This window comes from Apium graveolens, chromosome 4, assembly GCF_009905375.1.
Source record: "Apium graveolens cultivar Ventura chromosome 4, ASM990537v1, whole genome shotgun sequence".
Taxonomy (NCBI): Eukaryota; Viridiplantae; Streptophyta; class Magnoliopsida; order Apiales; family Apiaceae; genus Apium; species Apium graveolens.
The window spans coordinates 15487893-15507297 of NC_133650.1; the positions used below are offsets into that span (position 1 = coordinate 15487893).

General features: G+C 35.6%; 1 protein-coding gene across 1 annotated transcript; it reads right to left on the bottom strand.

Moving 5' to 3' along the window:
• Positions 1–702: 702 nt before the first annotated feature.
• Positions 703–4507, bottom strand: LOC141717814 (gamma carbonic anhydrase 1, mitochondrial). Its single transcript, XM_074520018.1, has 5 exons — positions 4247–4507; positions 3883–4026; positions 2132–2257; positions 1680–1831; positions 703–1299 (listed from the first exon to the last, which is right to left on the bottom strand). Exons 1-5 carry the CDS (start codon positions 4359–4361, stop codon positions 1012–1014), a joined length of 825 nt encoding a protein of 274 aa, XP_074376119.1. The 5' UTR covers positions 4362–4507; the 3' UTR covers positions 703–1011.
• Positions 4508–19405: the final 14898 nt, after the last annotated feature.

Below are 19405 nucleotides of genomic sequence, written 5' to 3' on the forward strand. Positions count from 1 at the left end.
AGATTCCGAATCTTCCCAACTCTATTTCTGTCACGTCTCCTCCACTTAAAAATAAATAATAGCGTCACAACGGATTTGGCATTTTCTAACCTTTTTTTAATATTTAATAATATGTTTTTAATAAATAATAAAATTGCCAAACTCAAGTCTTAAAAATTGCAAGTTAAGAGTATATTGGCGATAAGGAAGTGTCAAGAGTTGAGATATAAATATGTACAAATAGAAGTAGCTTGGACTCAACCAATTTGAAGCTACAATTTATGAGCAAGCATCAGTATGTGCAGTACTATGTTGAGGGCTCGTGTATATACCAAATAGGCTCTCTGAGCTAACTGGCTTATGATAACAAAAACATCAACAAGGTTAAAGAACTGGTTACAATTCAGGTAACTGGACCTGTAAGGTTCACCGGCTTCATGATCTAAGCTAAAAGCAAATACAAAATTTACACTACCGAGGTCAGATCTAAAAGATGTAAAGCTTTGATGAAGAAATAAAAGGTTGACACTAGACATGCTCAAAACCAATGCACTTTCACACTTTATACCTCATGCTCTTATTATACTACTAAAACAACAAAACCCTTCTCTATATTGACTTCCGAGTAAACCATAATAACCAGAGATTTGTCTCCATATTACCACAACAGGAACTTTCATTGCCTCAATCCCTAAAGCCGGTGTAATATTTCCATAAAAAATATTAAAAAGAAAGATTCTGTTCTTATTTCAGGGTATAAAATTGCAGAAGGCAGCTTAGCTCATTACAACATAAGCAAATACATGTTTCAATTGTACTGGCCATCTCTCAAGTACGGCATTTAAGTCTCATCGTAAAATAGACTCAGCTAAACCATATGGAAGAATCCACAAAGGAATCAGACCTATGGCACTTGAGCTTAGCCCCAAAAAATTATTGAAATGATATGCTGTGGCCATAATACTAGTCCACTTGATGGAAAGCAAACATCCATCGCTATCAAATCTTAAAAGATTCCTAAGACGGAGACTCTTACACTTTCAGACTTTTGGATGCTGCCTTTTCTGGTAGGACATTATCAGGTAAAATAAGCTCCGGGGGTGTTTCACGAACAACTCCTAACATAGAATCATACTCCTCGTCCTTGTTCGCAAACTTCTTACGGAGTGCCTTTTCAAACTCAATTTCTTCAAAGCTTTTTGCATTTTCAGCTGCATGAACCTGAGCTAAATTGGTATAATTTGTGGCTGACTGGGAAATAAAAGCTATTTCTTCTTCAGTGAGCTTCCTCAGAAATTTTGCTGGATTGCCTCCCCATACCTGCGGTTGAAAAGTACATTTATATTATATAATACTAAACACTACAGATCTTACCTTCAATAACTGGATTGAAATAGTGGACAGCAAAGGAGGAAAATATAGAAATCTCAACAGACAGATATACACCCAGTCAATATAATGCTGTTCAAGAAGTTGAATTTTAATAGAAGTTAGGAATTGTGGCTCTCTTTTTTAAACTTGAAAAGGTGGACACTAAAGTCCTGTGCACCAACCAAGAACAAAGAGAAAGGAAAACATATGCCACTGCTAAGATCAGCATTAAAACAGATGCCATAAACACTATGCAACTTCTTGATATCAATCACCAAGAGCTTATTGTAAAATGTTCAAATATATCTAAATGTAGATATTTCACAAACCTCTCCACTAGGGATTTTTGTGTTCTGCCTCACTAAAGCTCCTGCAGCAACCATGGCATTTTTTTCGACAACAACACCATCCAGTAAGGTTGCACCCATTCCAACAAATGCCTCATTTTCCACAGTACATGCATGTATGACTGCACTGTGACCTGCATCATTCAACCCGAAAATTACATAATTTTCACTAAAACCCAGAGAAAAACAGTCGGGGCCCCTTTTTGTACATATGAGTAGTAAGTTACTTTTTTTGGATTCGTAAATTCAAATGGTGCCCTGAATATATGTTTGTACATGAACAATAACTTTCAAACCTATGGCCAACCCATTAAAAATATATTCTTAACCTATACATATAATGTATATAATTTTACAAATTCACAAGACACAAAAAAAGGGACTCATTCATGGTACAGCAAAACATGAGTTAAAGTTGAATATATGGCACGCACCTATGGTAACATTGTCACCAATAATTGTTGGAAGCACTTTCCCTGCTAGATTAGTTTTAGCTACATGGACAAGAGAATTGTCTTGTATGTTTGTACCTGACCCGACACGAATGCTGTTGACATCACCTGCATAAAAGTAGTCACAGTCATGTGAACAGTCCATGACACATAATCATAAGTGGTAAAATATGTAGGACTGATGGGAAAAGAGAGCAGGACAATGAATAGCTCGATAGTGGCCTGTAGCAAATTAGGTAGTAAAATCATAAAGGATGACTTGTGAAACCTTTGAAAGGATATAATAAAGCTTACTGCATAATTCATAAAGCTTTAACATGTAACTCTCCTCAACTATATCACATTCAGATGGAATTGAATAGAATATATTCAATCAAATGTACTGGATAAGTATATAAGAAACAATTAAGCCAACTCTACTTGAATCCAGTATTCATACTAGATAATCAAATGTAGTTCTAGACATCTTCCCAGTCCACATAAAATAAAGAGTTTTAATAAAAATCACTGTCATTTTTCCAAAATCAAAAGTTAGGCAATTACAAAACCATTGCTACTGGAAAGGTTTACTCGTTAAAAAAAATCTTTAACAAGTTTAATAATTTTAAAAAAAATACTATTATATGCTAGTCATAGAGCCCAATTACCCTTGTGGCTAGGTATTTACTAACACGTTAGTGGAAGCCAATACCCAGAACTGAATCAAATACTAAACTTGAGATTTATAACTACTGTCTAGCCTAGTTTATCCAAAAAAAATACAGAAGATCCAAAAAATGAGGCATTGACTAAACATCGCTAAAACCAAAATTAGGAAATCACTCTAAAATTTAAATCATAGTGTAATAGTCTTTCCTTTAAATGATAATTATTATTTAACTAAAATGTATTACATTACTCATAATTTAGTGTTCCATTACATGCATATGAATGTACTCAATATATGATGTACATGTGAAGATTTATCAGTAAGGTTTAATAATTCACTATTATGTAAGAGAGCAAGTGCATCCTACCCGTCCTAAAAGACAAAATTAGGAAGTTGTATACAACTTTTGAGAGACGTAAATCTACTTAACGACTATTTAGGCACATCTGTCGGGTTGTGAATCCCACGACCCTCAAACGGATAACATATGATTCCAATACATCAATAGAGGAAACCATATGATGCTAACTGGTTAAGTGTTGATCAAACTGTCATAATCAGGAAACCAAAACCTAGTGGGGTATTCATATGGTAGTGTTGTTTCACAGCTTGAATATCAATGTACTCAATATAACATCTATAGGACTTAGTTAAAAAAAATTTATCAGTATGACGTAATGATTAACTTTTCTGTAAGACACCAGGCCCATCCTGCCTGTGCCCTTAAGAACGAAATCAGGCACTTGTATACAGCATTTAGTAGTATACTGCATTTAGTAAACCAAACTGCCTAAAGGACAATATATACATAGATACATGAAACCACAAAGTATGCAAATAGCAAGGTAAAAACAAGCACAAAGCTTAATTATCCAAAAAAAATAACAAGTATCGGTGTTACTTTAATGCAAAGTTTGACAAAATAAAATGCAACAAGGAAAAAAATATGGGATGATCCAAAGAAACAAAAATCAATACTACGCAATTGACATATTAAAGTGCATTCTATCACAACTGTAAATTGGTTGTGGGGCAATGAATATGCAGAACATGAAGACAAGTCTAAAATTCAAACAGCAATTACCTCTCAAAACGCATCCATACCAAATAGAGGAAGCCCGCCCAACCTGAACATCCCCAATAACCGAAGCACTCGGAGCCACAAACACATCCTTATCCACCACCGGAGACTTATCATACACATTCATCAGTGTCCGGTGCCGAGAAACTATAAATAAAATCCATAACAAAACAAATTAGATAATTAGATGAAGACATAAAATCTCAAACCAAACACTCATTGTAAGAAACAAAACTCACTTAAAATATAATAAAAAAAAACCTAAAATGTAATAAAAAAATTCAATAAAAAAAAAGTAAAATGTATGCAGAAACTAATTATGACAAGAAGAAATAAAACAAAAGAGATTAGGGTTTGAAGTACAAACGTTGTTCTGGGAAGTGGTATTTGCCTTGGAGACCGCGACCGAGACGATCAATTGCTTGTCCAGTTTCACGGATCCAGAAACCAACGGTGTATATTGCTTTTCCCAGTGTCCCCATTTCGTTAATTCGTGTGACGATTGTTCGAATCGTCGTCTATAGATGGATACAACCTTAATTCCGACCACCTATTTTGTTGTTTATTAAGGGGTTTTGTGTTTCACAAATAGAATTGGGGAAGACAGAAATGAGGAGATTGACTGAGGTCAACAGTATGGGTTATAGAGACTGTGGCAGCAGTAACTTAGTAGTAACTTTCTCGCGGAGTTACTTTAATAACCCAACGTATATTTTGTTATTCGAAACAATATTTCGTTATTGTTGATCAAAATAGAAATAAAATAGAAATAATAATAATAATAATAATAATAATAATTTGTTACTTTTTTAAAACCAATAATAATTTGTTATTAATCAGTACTATTTTTTTTAGTTTGAAAATATTAGCTTAACTTGTAAATTCAGTTTATTCTGTAGGATCCTGTCCCCGACAATTATGTGTTACAAACGTTTATCCAATACATCACTCCATAGCCGTTGGATCGTCTAGGATTTTAAAAAAGAAAAAAAATCTTTCCGCGCATAAAGCAGGGCTTCCACGGATATTTTTCGCGGAAGGGACAAATGTTTTCGCGAATACTATGCACGGATAGACCAGATTTTTCAGCTAACAAAATTATAGACGATCACACTTTACTCATTGTGACACTTGAAACTAATTAGAGAGCTAAATTGCGGGATTTCTGACAATTTTTCATCATTGTTCACTACTTGCATTGGATAAGCTAAAATTCTTTGTTGTTTTCATTATGGATGAGATGTTTGTTCTATTTGTAGGTAGAAAAGTTTTGAAAAAAAATGATAAAAATGTTCATAATGTAATAAATAATGATGTTGATAATAGTAGTGGTAGTTGTTTGCGTAATGATAATGTAGAATACATGAATTTTGTTGATGATTGTGATGCGCATGATTTTGTTAGTGAAGATGTGTTTGAAAATGAAATTTTGCATGAGAGTTTGTCCCTTCCATTTGTTTACACTTTCCTTTTTGGGATATCCCTTCCAATTATTTACATTTCAAAAAAATTCAAAAATAGTAAAAAATTTAATAATTTTTAAAATAACTACATCCACTAGTTCTCTCCACTATAGCCACTATATATATATATATAATATTAATTAATCCTGCTACTTTACTCACTTTTTTAACTTTCCTCCACTATTTTATCATTTTTCTTAAATTTTCTGCCCAACCCAAATGTAAACATTTAGAAGGGGCGGAGGGAGTAGTAGTTATAAAAGGGATAAGAGTGTTCTTGAAGAAGAAAATATTATAATTTCTTTCTTGAGCCAAAGTTTTCCTAATTTAATAGTCGCGAAGAATGTAATTAGGACTTACGCTTTGAAAAATGAGTTTGCAATTAAAATTTAAAATACACAAAGGTGTGTGGACAAATCAATATATGCCCGTAAATATGTTTGTAACTTAGCGGGAGAAAACCGTGATAAAGAACATGTCGAGTACGATGAAATTTTGATCGAAAATGTTGGTAGTACGAAGAAGAAAAAACGTAGAGATAAATTTTCTAAAAGTGGATGTAAATTTAGAATTTATGTGATTAATAGGAGAAATAGAAGCCATTGGGAGATAACGTCTTTGGCGTTAAAACACAATCACAATGTTGTATCGCCATATAAGATGAGTTTGATTAGACGGAAGCGACATGTAACCATCATCCAACGGAATTTAATCAAGAGATTTCATGTTTCGGGCATCCAACCTAGAAAATAATTGAATATATTTAGAAACTTGCACGGAGGAGCGGAGAAAGTAGGTTTTCATGCCCAACATTTGAGAAATGTGGTGCGTGATTTTAGGAGGGACAATTTGGGTGTGAATGGTGCTTAAGCAGGATTGGATTTGTTACATCGGTTAGAAAAGAAAAGTGGAGGAAAATTTTTCATTAGGACTCTAATTGATAAAGAAGGAACATTAAAGTGTCTTTTATAGGTTGACCCTCACTCGTTATTGGCCTACAAAAATTTTGATGATATGGTTGCGTTCGATACAACATATCCAACAAATAGGTATGATATGCCATTTGTGCATTTCAGCGGGGTGAACCATCACTACCAATCGGTTCTCTTTGAATTTGCACTAATGCGTGATGAATTGTAGACTACACTTGAGTGGATTTTGGGTTCTTGGTTAAAGGCCGTTGAAGGGAAAGAACCATTTACTATTTCATCGATCAAGACCAAGCCATGGCGGGGGCAATTTAATCTCAACTATCGAACACGACACATTAATTATTGTGTTCGTGACACATTAGTAACAAATTCCCGAAGAAGCTCTCAACGTAATATGCAAAGGATGAATTTAAATGCGATTTCAATAATTGCATATATCACTCGTTGACCGGAATATTTTTTTGAGAATAGGTGGAAATAATTGGTCTTAAAATACAAGTTGGAAGATAATACATGGGTGCAAGGGTTGTATAATTTAAATCATAAGTGGATCGAGACTTATACACAGAACATTTTCTCCGCGGGTCAAAAGACAATATCGAGAAGCGAAGGAATGAATGCCTTTTTTGATGCTTATGTAGGGTCTTGCACGGGGTCGAAAGAATTTGTTGAGAGTGCACAAAAAGCTTTGGAAAGGCAATTCATACGTGAGAGAAAAGAATTATAATACACTTCATAAAATTTGTTGCATGTCAATGAATAACGCCTTGGAGCATCATGCCGCTTTTATTTATATCAAAGAGATATTTAAAAGATTCAAGACCAATTGGTTGATGTCGCAAAGTACTTTATGAAGAAGGATAGATATAGTTCCTTGGCAGTTGTAGATGATTCGTACTACAAATGTTATAGACCATTAATGCTTCAGTCTAAGAGAACCACTTACATTGGTACCTTCAACAAGTTGTCATTAAGGGGTTCTTACATATGTAGAATGTTTGAGCAGTCGGGCATGCCGTGTCACCACATTAATGACATATTGACAAAGATGTGTGTGGCCGAATTACCGGAACATTTTATGAAATGGAGGTGGACTAGGGATGCCGATAGAGTTGATGATGTGTTGCCATATCACATGGTCGAAGATGATGCCCCATCCCATGATTTGACTCCAACAGAAAGATTTAATCATATGACTTTGCTCACTATGGGGTTTAGCCATAGTTACATGGCATCGAAAGAACGTTATGATTTGTGGGGGTTATTAATCGAGAGACTGAAATTATTGAAAAATGCCCGTTGATGGGGTGGAAAGTATTGGAAGTGAATTTGACACCAAAAAACTCAAGAAAGTTGATGAAAGTTGCATGAAAATATTCTTGACCCCGTTGTTTCGAAAACTAAAGAGTGGAAAAAAGAGCACCGAATTATAAGTCTCATTGAGGAACTTACAAGGAAAAAAAAGAAATGCGGACATTGCAACATTGAGGAACATGATGCTAGAAAATGTTTAGTGAAAATGGAAGAATTAAGAAAAAGTCAAAGTGGCCAGTTGTAATTCAAATTTTTTATAACATTCCCTTATATATTGCTTTTATCGTACTTTACACTTATGTTGTTATTGGTAGGTCTACTTCATTTTACTAACATGCACTTCTTGTCAAATGTAGGTGAAATGGCCAATACTTCGAATGACGAGTCGGTGTCTCACGTTAGCAACTCATTCTCGAACTCCGAATTGGAGGATTACATATTATCAACCTTTAGCGAGTTGGATGTAGTCGCTCGTGAATGGATCGACGAAATAGCACAATTTTACGAAGCACTTCCCCAAGCGAAGGAAGAAGACTCGGAGTTTCTCCCTCTCGAAGAAGAGGCCTACCGTTCAAGGGTTTGGGCTGAAACATGCCATTGGCTAACCATTTATTACAATTTTGAAAGAGTGTGGAGCAAAATGCTCTTTTACTTTCTTCCCATTTTGAACTTGGGTAAGGAGTCCCCCGGTAGCCCATGGAGACTATCTTAATGGGATGACGATAAACTTGTGGAATGTGATAGGATCGCGGACATACGTAAGTTGAAGCCTCAAGAGGTGTCACTCGGGACCAAGTACGCATCAAACACGTCAAAGGTTGGGTGTCACATCTACGTGATGACGATACGACTGCATGGTTTTGGAGGCGTGCACCATGAAGAAAATTCACTCTCTACGACGAGTCAAGTACCATTCCCGTCATCATATGGAATGATCACGAAACCCATGCCGAAGTCACTACCGGTGTGCTCCGTTAAGGTTGTGTTATTGTGCTATACTGGGTGACATGTATTGTGATGGCCGATGCCCTCCCGGGATCTCCACACACCGACTATCGAGTGGCTTCTCTAATAAGTTAGAGATATTTAGTTATTTAAGGTTTCTCGTACGAGGATTCCTTTTGTTTAATTATTTTGTTGTATTTTGATGTAATGTTGTCAAACTAGACACGTTATGCACTACTTTGGACTTCAATCCCGACAGTTATGTAATTTCAAACTTATCATTGATCCACTACTTGAAACCGAATCATGTCGGAACATAACTTCATATGTCTGATTTAGAGTGGAATGCATATTTATAGTTCCATGGTTAGGTTATTCATGCATGGCAACTATTTGACGTCCTGCAATCGGCAAACCTTAAATGTAGCCAACATCCTCGAGAGTCACTATCATCTCCCCTTATCTCATGAAGAAGGTGATGGTCTCGGGATGCCACCTTGCCACAAGTGTCGTGACAAGACTAGCATCATTCTGCAACACCACACCCGGATTTGAAAACACACCAAATCCAAGGCTATGCAACAACTCCTTTTGAGCATCTAACAAAACCCATTTACGTATGTTCTTATTTCCACGATAACGCTCGTAAGGACCTCGCTCATGTCCCTCCCAAACAACCGAACTCATGTGATACTCGTTATCAAATATAACGGTATGACTAACGGGACCCGAAAATATATTATCTATCATGAAATAATAAACATATAACTCAACATTAGATACTTCAACTGCACATCCAATCATATATAACATGGGAAATTCTATAACCTACGTAATGATAATAATCCACATTTACACTACACCATATGATCTTTTGCAAAACCTTCAATGACAAAAGATTTTTACAAACCAACGTTATAACGACAATTACAACCAATCAATTCGAAACTAAGCTAAACAAATTCGTACAATTAATGATATATATATATCTTCAATCGACATTCAATTCAATACAATTTGTATATCAAATCTCGAATAAAAATTGAATAACGCTAAAATACTCCTCGGATACTAAAATCATAACACAGAACAAAGCAACTGTGTTCGTCATATTCAATTTCGAATAACACATAACAATTCATAATTTCGAATACATACAAAATTAAGGCCATATACACACAAAACAACTATATACACACAAAACATTCATAATTTTGATTGCAATTTCATAACAAAAGCAGATAACAAGGAACTCTAAAATAATGATTTATAATTTACAAATTAAATCAGGAAACCCTAACCCTAATTCCAAATTCAAATTCTAGAAAGGGGGGAAACGAACCTCTGACACATGGAGTTGGTTTGAACATGAAAATTACGGATGGACAATCAAGAACCACTGCAATTGCACGCAAATCACCTCCTAATCTAGTTTAATTGATATAATTTGTTTTTTGAGTACAATGACAAGAAAAGGGTTTGTTTTCAGGTTATGCAGATCTACAGGTTTCGCTTAAATTAATCGCGAAGCATTTTAAGGGCATTTTAGTAATCACCCGTTCCGCGTATATTAAGCACGAAAAGGATGAACTAAAAACATTTTCAGCAGATGTTATGTGCGGAAAGGATTTTTTTTAATCATGGTTGTTAAACCAGGGAGTGATGTGCTCGATAAACGTTTCATGCCAAGTGATTTTCATGGAACAGGACCCTTGTTCTATAAGTGTTGCCCAGTAAGGATACAATTGTTTAGGGGGGTTGGATACAATTGTATAAATGTTTCGAACAAGTAATAAAATATAACAGCTTTTTATATATCTGATAAAAACTGTTACAAAATCCTCTCAAGAAATACTGATGTTCTTGAGAGCTGCTAGGTCGAATGATCCTCGAGTGATATTTACTAAGTGATGACCAAAACTGTGTTTTATATACTATACAGCTACAATAGATTAATCTAAGATATGCATTATCAAAAACTAACTGAAACTAATACATATCTTAAACTAAACAGATAAAGTCCTATATCTCAGACATAACAGATATTTGCTCCATATTATAAGGAATAGAACAAATCCTCTAATGCTGACTGTCTTCAAATACTGATGTCATACAAATCCTAATGACATACCAAATCCTGACGGTACATCAGATCCTGATGACATCCGAACAGCCAGATCCTGAGCTTCTTCTTGATCATTGAGAATTCAATATGTAACAATCTACCCCAATTTATGCTTAATACAATGAAGCATAAATTCCATTCTCAATGATGCCAAAACCAATCTACAAAATATACAAGGAGTAAAGCTTACTTCAGTATCTTCAGATAACTGACAGGTGTTCCAAGAAAGTTCTTTAATCGTTCTTTCTCCTTGTCTCGTAGGACTTTAATAAGCTTTTTATTCAACTCTCTCTTCTCTTCAGTGTCTTCTCCAAGCTGATAGATAGCTGATTTTAACTTAGAAATTGAACTTTTGCTTATCTCAAGATCACCAATCAACATGAAGCTTAAACTGACATCTTCATGATCAGGACTAAAGGATAACTGATGATTGTTGAGAAAAACTTGTAGCACTGCAGCTCCCTTTTTCATCTACATTTCTTGACCAGTATAAGTTATATACTTAGGAATATAATCACCATTGTATTTATCATCTTTTGTCATGACTCTTCTTCTGATCATTTCAAGTATTATAGAAGACCAATTTCTGGTGACTGTTCTCAACTCTAAGAAGATAGTGAATGTATTTTAATTATGTCACAGTCTTCATTAAGAGTTGCTGCAATGTAAAGCTTTTTACTTTAACATCTCTGAAAAAGTACAGAATCTCTTCTCTGACATCATTATCATTTATCTTTCTATGAACAATCTTCACAACTTCAACTTTCTCAAAATGTGAAGGAGAAATTCTTTCACCAAGATTTTTTGTTAGAGTATCTATATCAAGCAGATCAGATTCCCAGATCTCCATGCTGGAATGACCAATGCCTCCTCTGGTTCGAGATTTGATAAGTTTCAGTTTTTCATTGTATACCACCCAAGAAGGCTTCTTGATGGACTTATCAACTTCTTCCTGTTCTGAGATAGAATCTCTTAACTCAGCTGATACAAATTTAACATGCTTGAACCCTTTAGAATAATTGAATACATTGATGTATTTCCATCTTTTATTCTTCTTGCCGAGAGGAACATAGCTTGAAGAAAAATTATCAGTCTTCCCTTCTGCTTTATGCCATATCTCCCTTTTTGATTTTAAAACTCTCTGCAAATATTCTTTGCATGCTTGATCAGCTTCCCTTCTATTAATTTTTTCTTTTTCATCAGCCTCTGAAATGTGAGGAGTGATTACCAGAAAAAGAGCTGACTCGTTTAATGCTTTGATCACTTTTTCATCAGAGTTAAAATCAGTTATCAGGTTCACAGCATCAGGATCTGCTTTTATCTCAGGATTTATGTCTACATCAGGAGTTACATTCTGATTTGCTATATCAGCTTGATCAATGTCAGTGGTTGATCTTTTCTTCCTTGGTACAATCAACTATTTTGGCTTCTGAAATTCTTTATCTTTTTCATTTCCTTGTACAGGAACATAACCTTCTTTGGATAGAAAATTCAGAAAAGTAGAGTTGAATGCAGTCACTTGCCTTGATTCAGAAGTTCTTCCACCTCTTCCTCTTCCTCTTGCTCTTGCAGATCTACCACCTCTTCTTCCTTTAGAAGTCTTAGCTTCAGCTTCAATTTAAGCCAAAAGCTCATTTTATTGCATAACTGCTTCTTCAGGTGTTAGATCAGGAAATTCTTCAGTTATATACCCAAGAGCACTCCTAGCATTCTTTTGCTCAAACTTCTTGTCTTTGTAGTACAAGACAATCTCTTCACTTGTTTCCTTATGTCTGTAGGGAAAGAACATCCCTTTAGCTTCTGCTAAATTTGAGATTGTAATGTCATCATCCTCAGGAGCACCAACGATAGTCTTGTGCTTGGCTTTATAAGCACCAGTAGACTTCCTTTGTCCTGAAGAATCATTCTTCTTAGAATGTTGAGGTTGTTGAGCAGTAGAAGCAATTTGAACATCTCTAACTGGATTATGCTTATCACAATCATCATCAGTATCTTAAATCCTTTGTCTGAATATAATATGGTGTATATTTTATAGCAACTATCTTCTCCCCCTTTTTGGCATCAGTATTTGAAAGAAGAGAAAATAGAGCATCCAGTTTGTCACTTATAGAAGAAACCTTGTCTTCCAAGGAGGAAAGTCTAGAGGCCATGTTGTCTTGAGATTTAATAACATCTTTGACGGTATTTTTCACACTTTTGATTTCAGCCGAGTTAGGTTTGTGAAGCAAAAATCCATCAATTTTCTCTTTGACACCAGCATGAGACTTCTTCATTTCATCAAGTTCAGAGTGAATTAATTTAACAGAAATATTTGTGGCCTTAAGATGAAACTTCAGATCAGGAGTTTGAATTTTATCATAAGCACGATGAATGTGTTGCAGGCCAACAACAGATGAGATAAAAGTATTTGCAAGTCTCCATTTATAATTCCATTTTGTCTGAAATACTCAGCATCAGGATTGTAATAAGAAGGATTTTCAGTGAAGTGCGAAGAAGAACCAACATTGGACTTCTTAGATGCATCAATTGCAGACTTAAGCGGAACAGTATCAGGATCATCGTCATCACTATCATTGTCAGAGTCAGATAAGCCATCAGAAGAATTAGCAGAATCAGGCATAATTGCCTTGCCTTTATCTAGATTCTTTGCAAGAGATGCCTGTGGTTGATGTGATCCTGAAACAGAAACATAGTAACACCTAAATCTCTTTGTTCTTTTCAAGTGATCTCATCACTTCTCACACAATATATTACTTTTAAGAGTAATATTATTCTCACATAAGAAACTTTATAAGTAAAGAAAAACTTATAAGATTCTTGTCTCAAAACTACCTCTCCTTTTGCCAGTAGAGGAGACTGCCACTCAAAATATTTTTCGTTTTAATTTTTATTTTCACACAGTCTCACAGAAAGACTCAATCACACATATAACAAAGAAATAAGAGATGGCTGAGAAGAGTTGTATGCTTGTCATATAAATAGAGGTAACCTAAAATAAGAGACTATTTATAATCATACAAACATGAGAATATATGAGAAGTTAACAATACCTGAAGGTGATTCCTCAAGTGGAAGTAATGAAAGTGGAGGAATAAATAGCACATCAGGATGTTTTTTCAAACTAGCAACTAGTAATAGATCATCAATTATTGCTAGTGTAGTTGAAGGTTGATTCTCAGTAGGAATTATTGAATCATCAGGATTTGATCTGTCAGGAGAAGGTGAAAGACCAGCATCAGTACTTTAAACTGATGGTTCTTGTGGAGTCTGAGACATGTGAGCTGCTTCAGCAATGCTTGGTGAAGGTTCTTGTGTGCTCTTCTCAAAAATAGGATCATCAATGATTGCATCCACTCGTGACAGTATCTTCTAATGAGTTTGCTTTTCCTGAAGTAGTTGAACAGAGTCTGCAAGAAGATCACTCTGAGCAATATTAACAATGATTTGTGCAGCCTCAGTGTCTGCATCTTCCCTCAGAGAAGATGGTTCTTGTGTGACTAGATGTGTTGCAGTTGTTAAATCCCTTTGAGACCTAGGTTCTTGTGTACTAACATCCTTGTCAAGAGGCTGAGTCTTCTTCTTCTTCCTGATATATCCAACTACTTCTTCACTTATTCTTTTCAACTGACTCTTTGAAGTTTTCTTGTGTTCAACAGTTGCTTCAATTACTGGAAGCTTGTCAAGAAGAGCACTAGCATCAGTAGGTGGCTCCTTGATTCCAGTAGTGTTAATCAAGTCATCAAGATTTTGATCAATGGACTTCTTGATTTTTGACAGGGACCCTATTAGTATCTAATGATTCAGAATCTTCTTCAATGATCAGTCTTCTTTTCCTGATTGAAAAGCAGTCTTCTTTCTTCTCACTCTCACTCAATGAGACATGTTTAGTTTTCTGTCCAGATGTGACAGATTTCTTAAACAGCCTTTTCTTTGTTACAACTGATGTCTTTTGAGAGACAGCAGAGGAGGCTAATTTAGAGGCTTGTTGTGTTTGCTGTTTGGAAGAAGAAATGCTTGGGTTAGAAACAAGATGGGTGATTTCTTGAGTCTTAGCATCAGGAACTGTGACAGAGGTGCCATCATCAGGATTTGCAGGCACTTGTGTAGGAGTAGGTCTATTTCTCAACAGAAATTGCCTGACCTCTCTAGGAAGAAAGGGCGATCCTAAAAATTTATTATTTTCATCCCTTTTGATATGATCAGTGATTGCTTTTTCAGAAATTTAAAAAACAGGGAGTAATTCATCATCATCAAAAATATCATTAGGGCATAGATAAGTGAAATCAGTTGTAAAAATCTAGTATACCCTATTACTCCTGAAGCATCTTTTATCCTAGGAATTATGAACTGTAATATAGTATTACCATAATCAAAATTATCGGAGTTAAGAAGAGAGTACCCAATTCTGAGGGAAGTGGATGGAAGAGCATCAAAGTTTGTTGTCTTATTCAAGAAACATCTACTGATGCAGTCAAAGAAAAAGTTCCACTCTCTTTTCAGTTTGGTTCTGACCAGTTTTCCAATAGTTGTGATTTCCCCTTGATAGTCTAAAGTCCTTAGCATATCAAACAGCCGCTCATTGGTGTGAGTATCAGGAGCACCATCAAGAGCAGGCAATCTCAAGGCTTGGAGCCGAATGTCAGCATCAACTTCAAATCTTTGGTCCTTATATTCAAAGAAAAACCAGTATGTGTTGAATTTACCACTGCTGTGTTCCAGACCTGCATGACAGCCCTGTATGACACCTTAATAGGATTTGTGAGAGCATATCCAATTGGACGTAGAAGGAGAAAATCCTAAATATCATAAAAAGATGATTGTAGTTGCTGATGTGAAAGCAGAGCTAAGTAATTGTTAGTGCCAAATGTGTTTCCATGAATGATTGTGGTTTGACTGAAGATAGGTGAAATTTCAGAAGTTTTCATGATGTGAATTGTTAGGAATATGTGTATCAGTTTGATGATAAGTTAAACAAAACACTTAAGTAGAAATCTAGTGATTGTAGCCTCAACGGATAAGACCATTTTGGCTATCCGTTGAAGGAGTAGCTTTACTTAGCAATAAGTTTAGTATTGTAGCACATTTCATTCTCTAGATTCAAGTTGTAATTCTTAGATGTTGTAGGAAAGTATCAGTCATGTTGACTACTAGTGAATATGCAAATAGGAGGGCTAATTGTAAATATTTCATGCCTTATAATTTTGTATAAGTGAAGAAGTATCAACTGATATTGAAGACCTTCAACGGATAAGAAACAAAGCTTCAACGGATGTCTCTAATGCTTCAACGGATAATATCCATCAACGGATAAGTGCTTCAACGGATAAAGACTTCAACTGATAATGCATCAACAGATAAAGCTTCAACGGATAAAGCCTCAACGGATAAGGCATCAACGGATGAAAGCTTCAACGGATGCTTAGTTCATTAGCAGTTGATAGTGACAATTCATAAGCTGACAGAGGCACATGGGTTGACAGAGACAAACTGGAATGTGGAAGCCTCTAGGAGGAATCAAGAAAATGCAGCATTCCCATTCTGATACAAACAAGGAAGTATTCAAAGATTCACAGATTATCCTAGATTGCATTGGATAGAGAAATGAAGAAGAAACATGTGAAGAATCCTTTCAATTGTATTTTACAGTTTTGTCTTCACTTGTAAACTTGGTGTTATATAAACCAAGTAGCAGCTAGTAATTAGAAGTGATTTTTTTCCTGAGCTGTTTAGAAATATCAAGAGAGAAAATCATCTAGTTTGTACTAGGAAGCAGCTGTGATTTAATTCTTTGAATCACAGATTTTCTGAAATAACACATCTCTGGTGGAACAACAAATCCACCAGAAAAGTTTTTAAGTTCTTTGTATTCTTTACATTTGTGTTTGAATATATATCTGTCTGTATCAGCTTCAAGCAATTTGTTCACTTAAACACTTAGCTTTAGAAACTGCTCAAAACTTGCAAAAGTTTTGAGATTTACATTCAACCCCCTTCTGTAAATCTCATTGTTAGTCCACCGGGAATAACAATTGGTATCAGAGCAAGCTCTTAACATACAAAGAGTTTAAAGATCTATTTTGCTAACATCATGAGTGCACAGAAGAATCCTCCTGCTACCATCATGAGTAGGAAGGATATTGGTATAAAGATCCCAGTCCTGGAAAAAGATAATTATCATCACTGGAAAGTGAAGATGCATTTACATCTTCTTTCTCAAGATGAAAGCTATATCAACTGTATTGAAAATGGTCCTCACATCCCTCACAAAGTAGCCACAGCTGCTACTGTAACAGTTGCTGTTGGACAGTCCATTCCCAAGCCAAAAGCAGAATGGACTATTAAAGACATGGAAGAAATCCGCAAGGACAAGAAAGCCATGAACATTTTGTTTAATGGCTTAGATCAAGATATGTTTGACAATGTCATCAATAGCCAAACTGCAAAGGAAGTTTGGGATACTGTACAAATCATCTGTGAAGGTACTGAGCAGGTCAGAGAGAACAAGATGCAGCTTCTTATTCAACAGTATGAATATTTTCACTTTGAAGAAGGTGAATCATTAAATGATACCTTCAACAGATTTCAGAAACTGTTAAATGGATTGAAGCTGTATGGTAGAGTGTACCAAGTCAAGGATTCCAACTTAAAATTTCTTAGGTCTCTGCCAAAGGAATGGAAGCCCATGACTGTCTCTTTAAGAAATTCTCAAGATTATAAGAACTTCACACTTGAAAGATTATATGGAATTCTGAAGACTTATGAACTTGAAATGGAGCAGGATGAGCTGTTGGAAAAGGGAAAGAGAAAAGGAGGAATAATTGCTCTTGTAGCTGACAGTGAGAAGATGGAAGCCAGGAATGAGGAGAAGACAATGCCAAGTCTCAAAATTGGCACAAGCAAATCAGAATCAAGCAAGGGTAAAGAGCAAGCAGCTGAGGATGAAGACAATTCCAGTCAGGATGACTCTGATGATGTTGATGAACATCTGGCTTTTCTGTCCAGGAGGTTTGCAAAGATGAAGTTCAGAAAAAATACAAAGTTCACTAAGCCAAACAAAACATGGTGGACAAATCAAAGTTCAAATGTTACAACTGTGGCATTAGTGGACACTTTGCAAATGGGGATGATGATATGGAATATGTCAACCTAGCCCTGATGGCTAATTCTGATGAAAATGAAACTAGTTCATCAAGCAACCAGGTAATTACTACTGATCTCTCTTAGCTTTCGAAACATGAATGCAATGAAGCCATAAATGATATGTCCAATGAATTATATCATTTGCGTGTTTCCCTTAAATCACTAGCAAAAGAAAATACTAGGATCAAGGAGAATAATGTGTTTTTAAGTGATAGGAATGCTGTGTTAGAGGATCAGGTAATTGAGCTTGAAAAGATAAAACTTAAATGCTTGACTGTTGAGAGTGAACTAGCAGAAGCTGTTAAGAAAGTAGAAATTCTTTCTAAACAGTTAGAAAGTGAGCAAGAGGTAATCAAGGCCTGGAAAACATCTAGGGATGTTAGTGTTCGGATTGCAAAGGTTCAGGGAATTGAATCATTCTGTGAGGATGCCTGGAAGAAAAACAAAAAGGAGTTAGAATTAATTGATGGATTGTCAACGGATGTGGAATCAACGGATGATGAAAGTTATCCGTTGAAGGAAGAAAAGGAGCATCCGTTGAAGGCTCATCAATTAAAATAGGCAAGTTCTTTTAAAAATAAAAACCTCAATAAAAAGAATGATTTTACTCTCAAGAACTTTGTCAAAGAAGGAGCCAGCACATCCAGAGATGTCAGTAAGGTGAATATAGGACACATGACTTTAGATCAGCTGAAAGATAGGCTTAAGTTGGTTGAGGATAAGAAGGAAACTAAAAGAAAATCTAAAAGAAATGGGAAGGTAGGGATTAATAAACATAACAATTACACACCTGATAGGTATGCTCCTAGAAAAAGCTGTGTGCATTGTAAAAGTGTTAATCACCTATCTGATAATTGCAAATCTGTTAAAAATGCTCCCATGCCTTCAAATCCCTCCATGCCTAACATGTCTATGTAACCTCTGCATGTTATGCCTGTTATGTCTCACCAGAATCCCCATGCACATTTTGCAAACATGCCATATATTAATAATCCTTATTTTACTGCATTTAGTATGCATCAAATGCCATACAATATGCCTATGTAGAATAACATGTTTGCACAACCTATGCCTTATCAAATTCAATCAAATGTGTTAAATGATTCTGTGACTAACCCTACACTTTAACCAACCACATCTGAGACCAAGGTTGACCCAAAGTTACCTAAGTCAAAAGATGCAGTAGGAATGAAGTCTAGGAAAAAGACTAACAAGGCTGGACCCAAGGAAACTTGGGTACCAAAATCAACTTGATTGATTTTATTGTGTGCAGGGACAAAGAAGGAATCTATGGTACTTGGACAGTGGTTGTTCAAGACACATGACAGGAGATTTCACCCTGCTCACAGAGTTTAAGGAGAGAGCTGGCCCTAGCATAACCTTTGGAGATGACAGCAAAGGATTCACTATGGGATATGGCTTGATTTTAAAAGAAAATGTCATCATTGATGAAGTTGCATTGGTTGATGGTCTCAAACACAATTTATTGAGCATCAGTCAACTATGTGACAGAGGGAATATTGTTTCCTTCAATTCTGAAGCCTGTATTGTCACAAGTAAGAAGGACAATAAAGTGGTTCTAACTGGAGTTAGAAGAGGGAATGTGT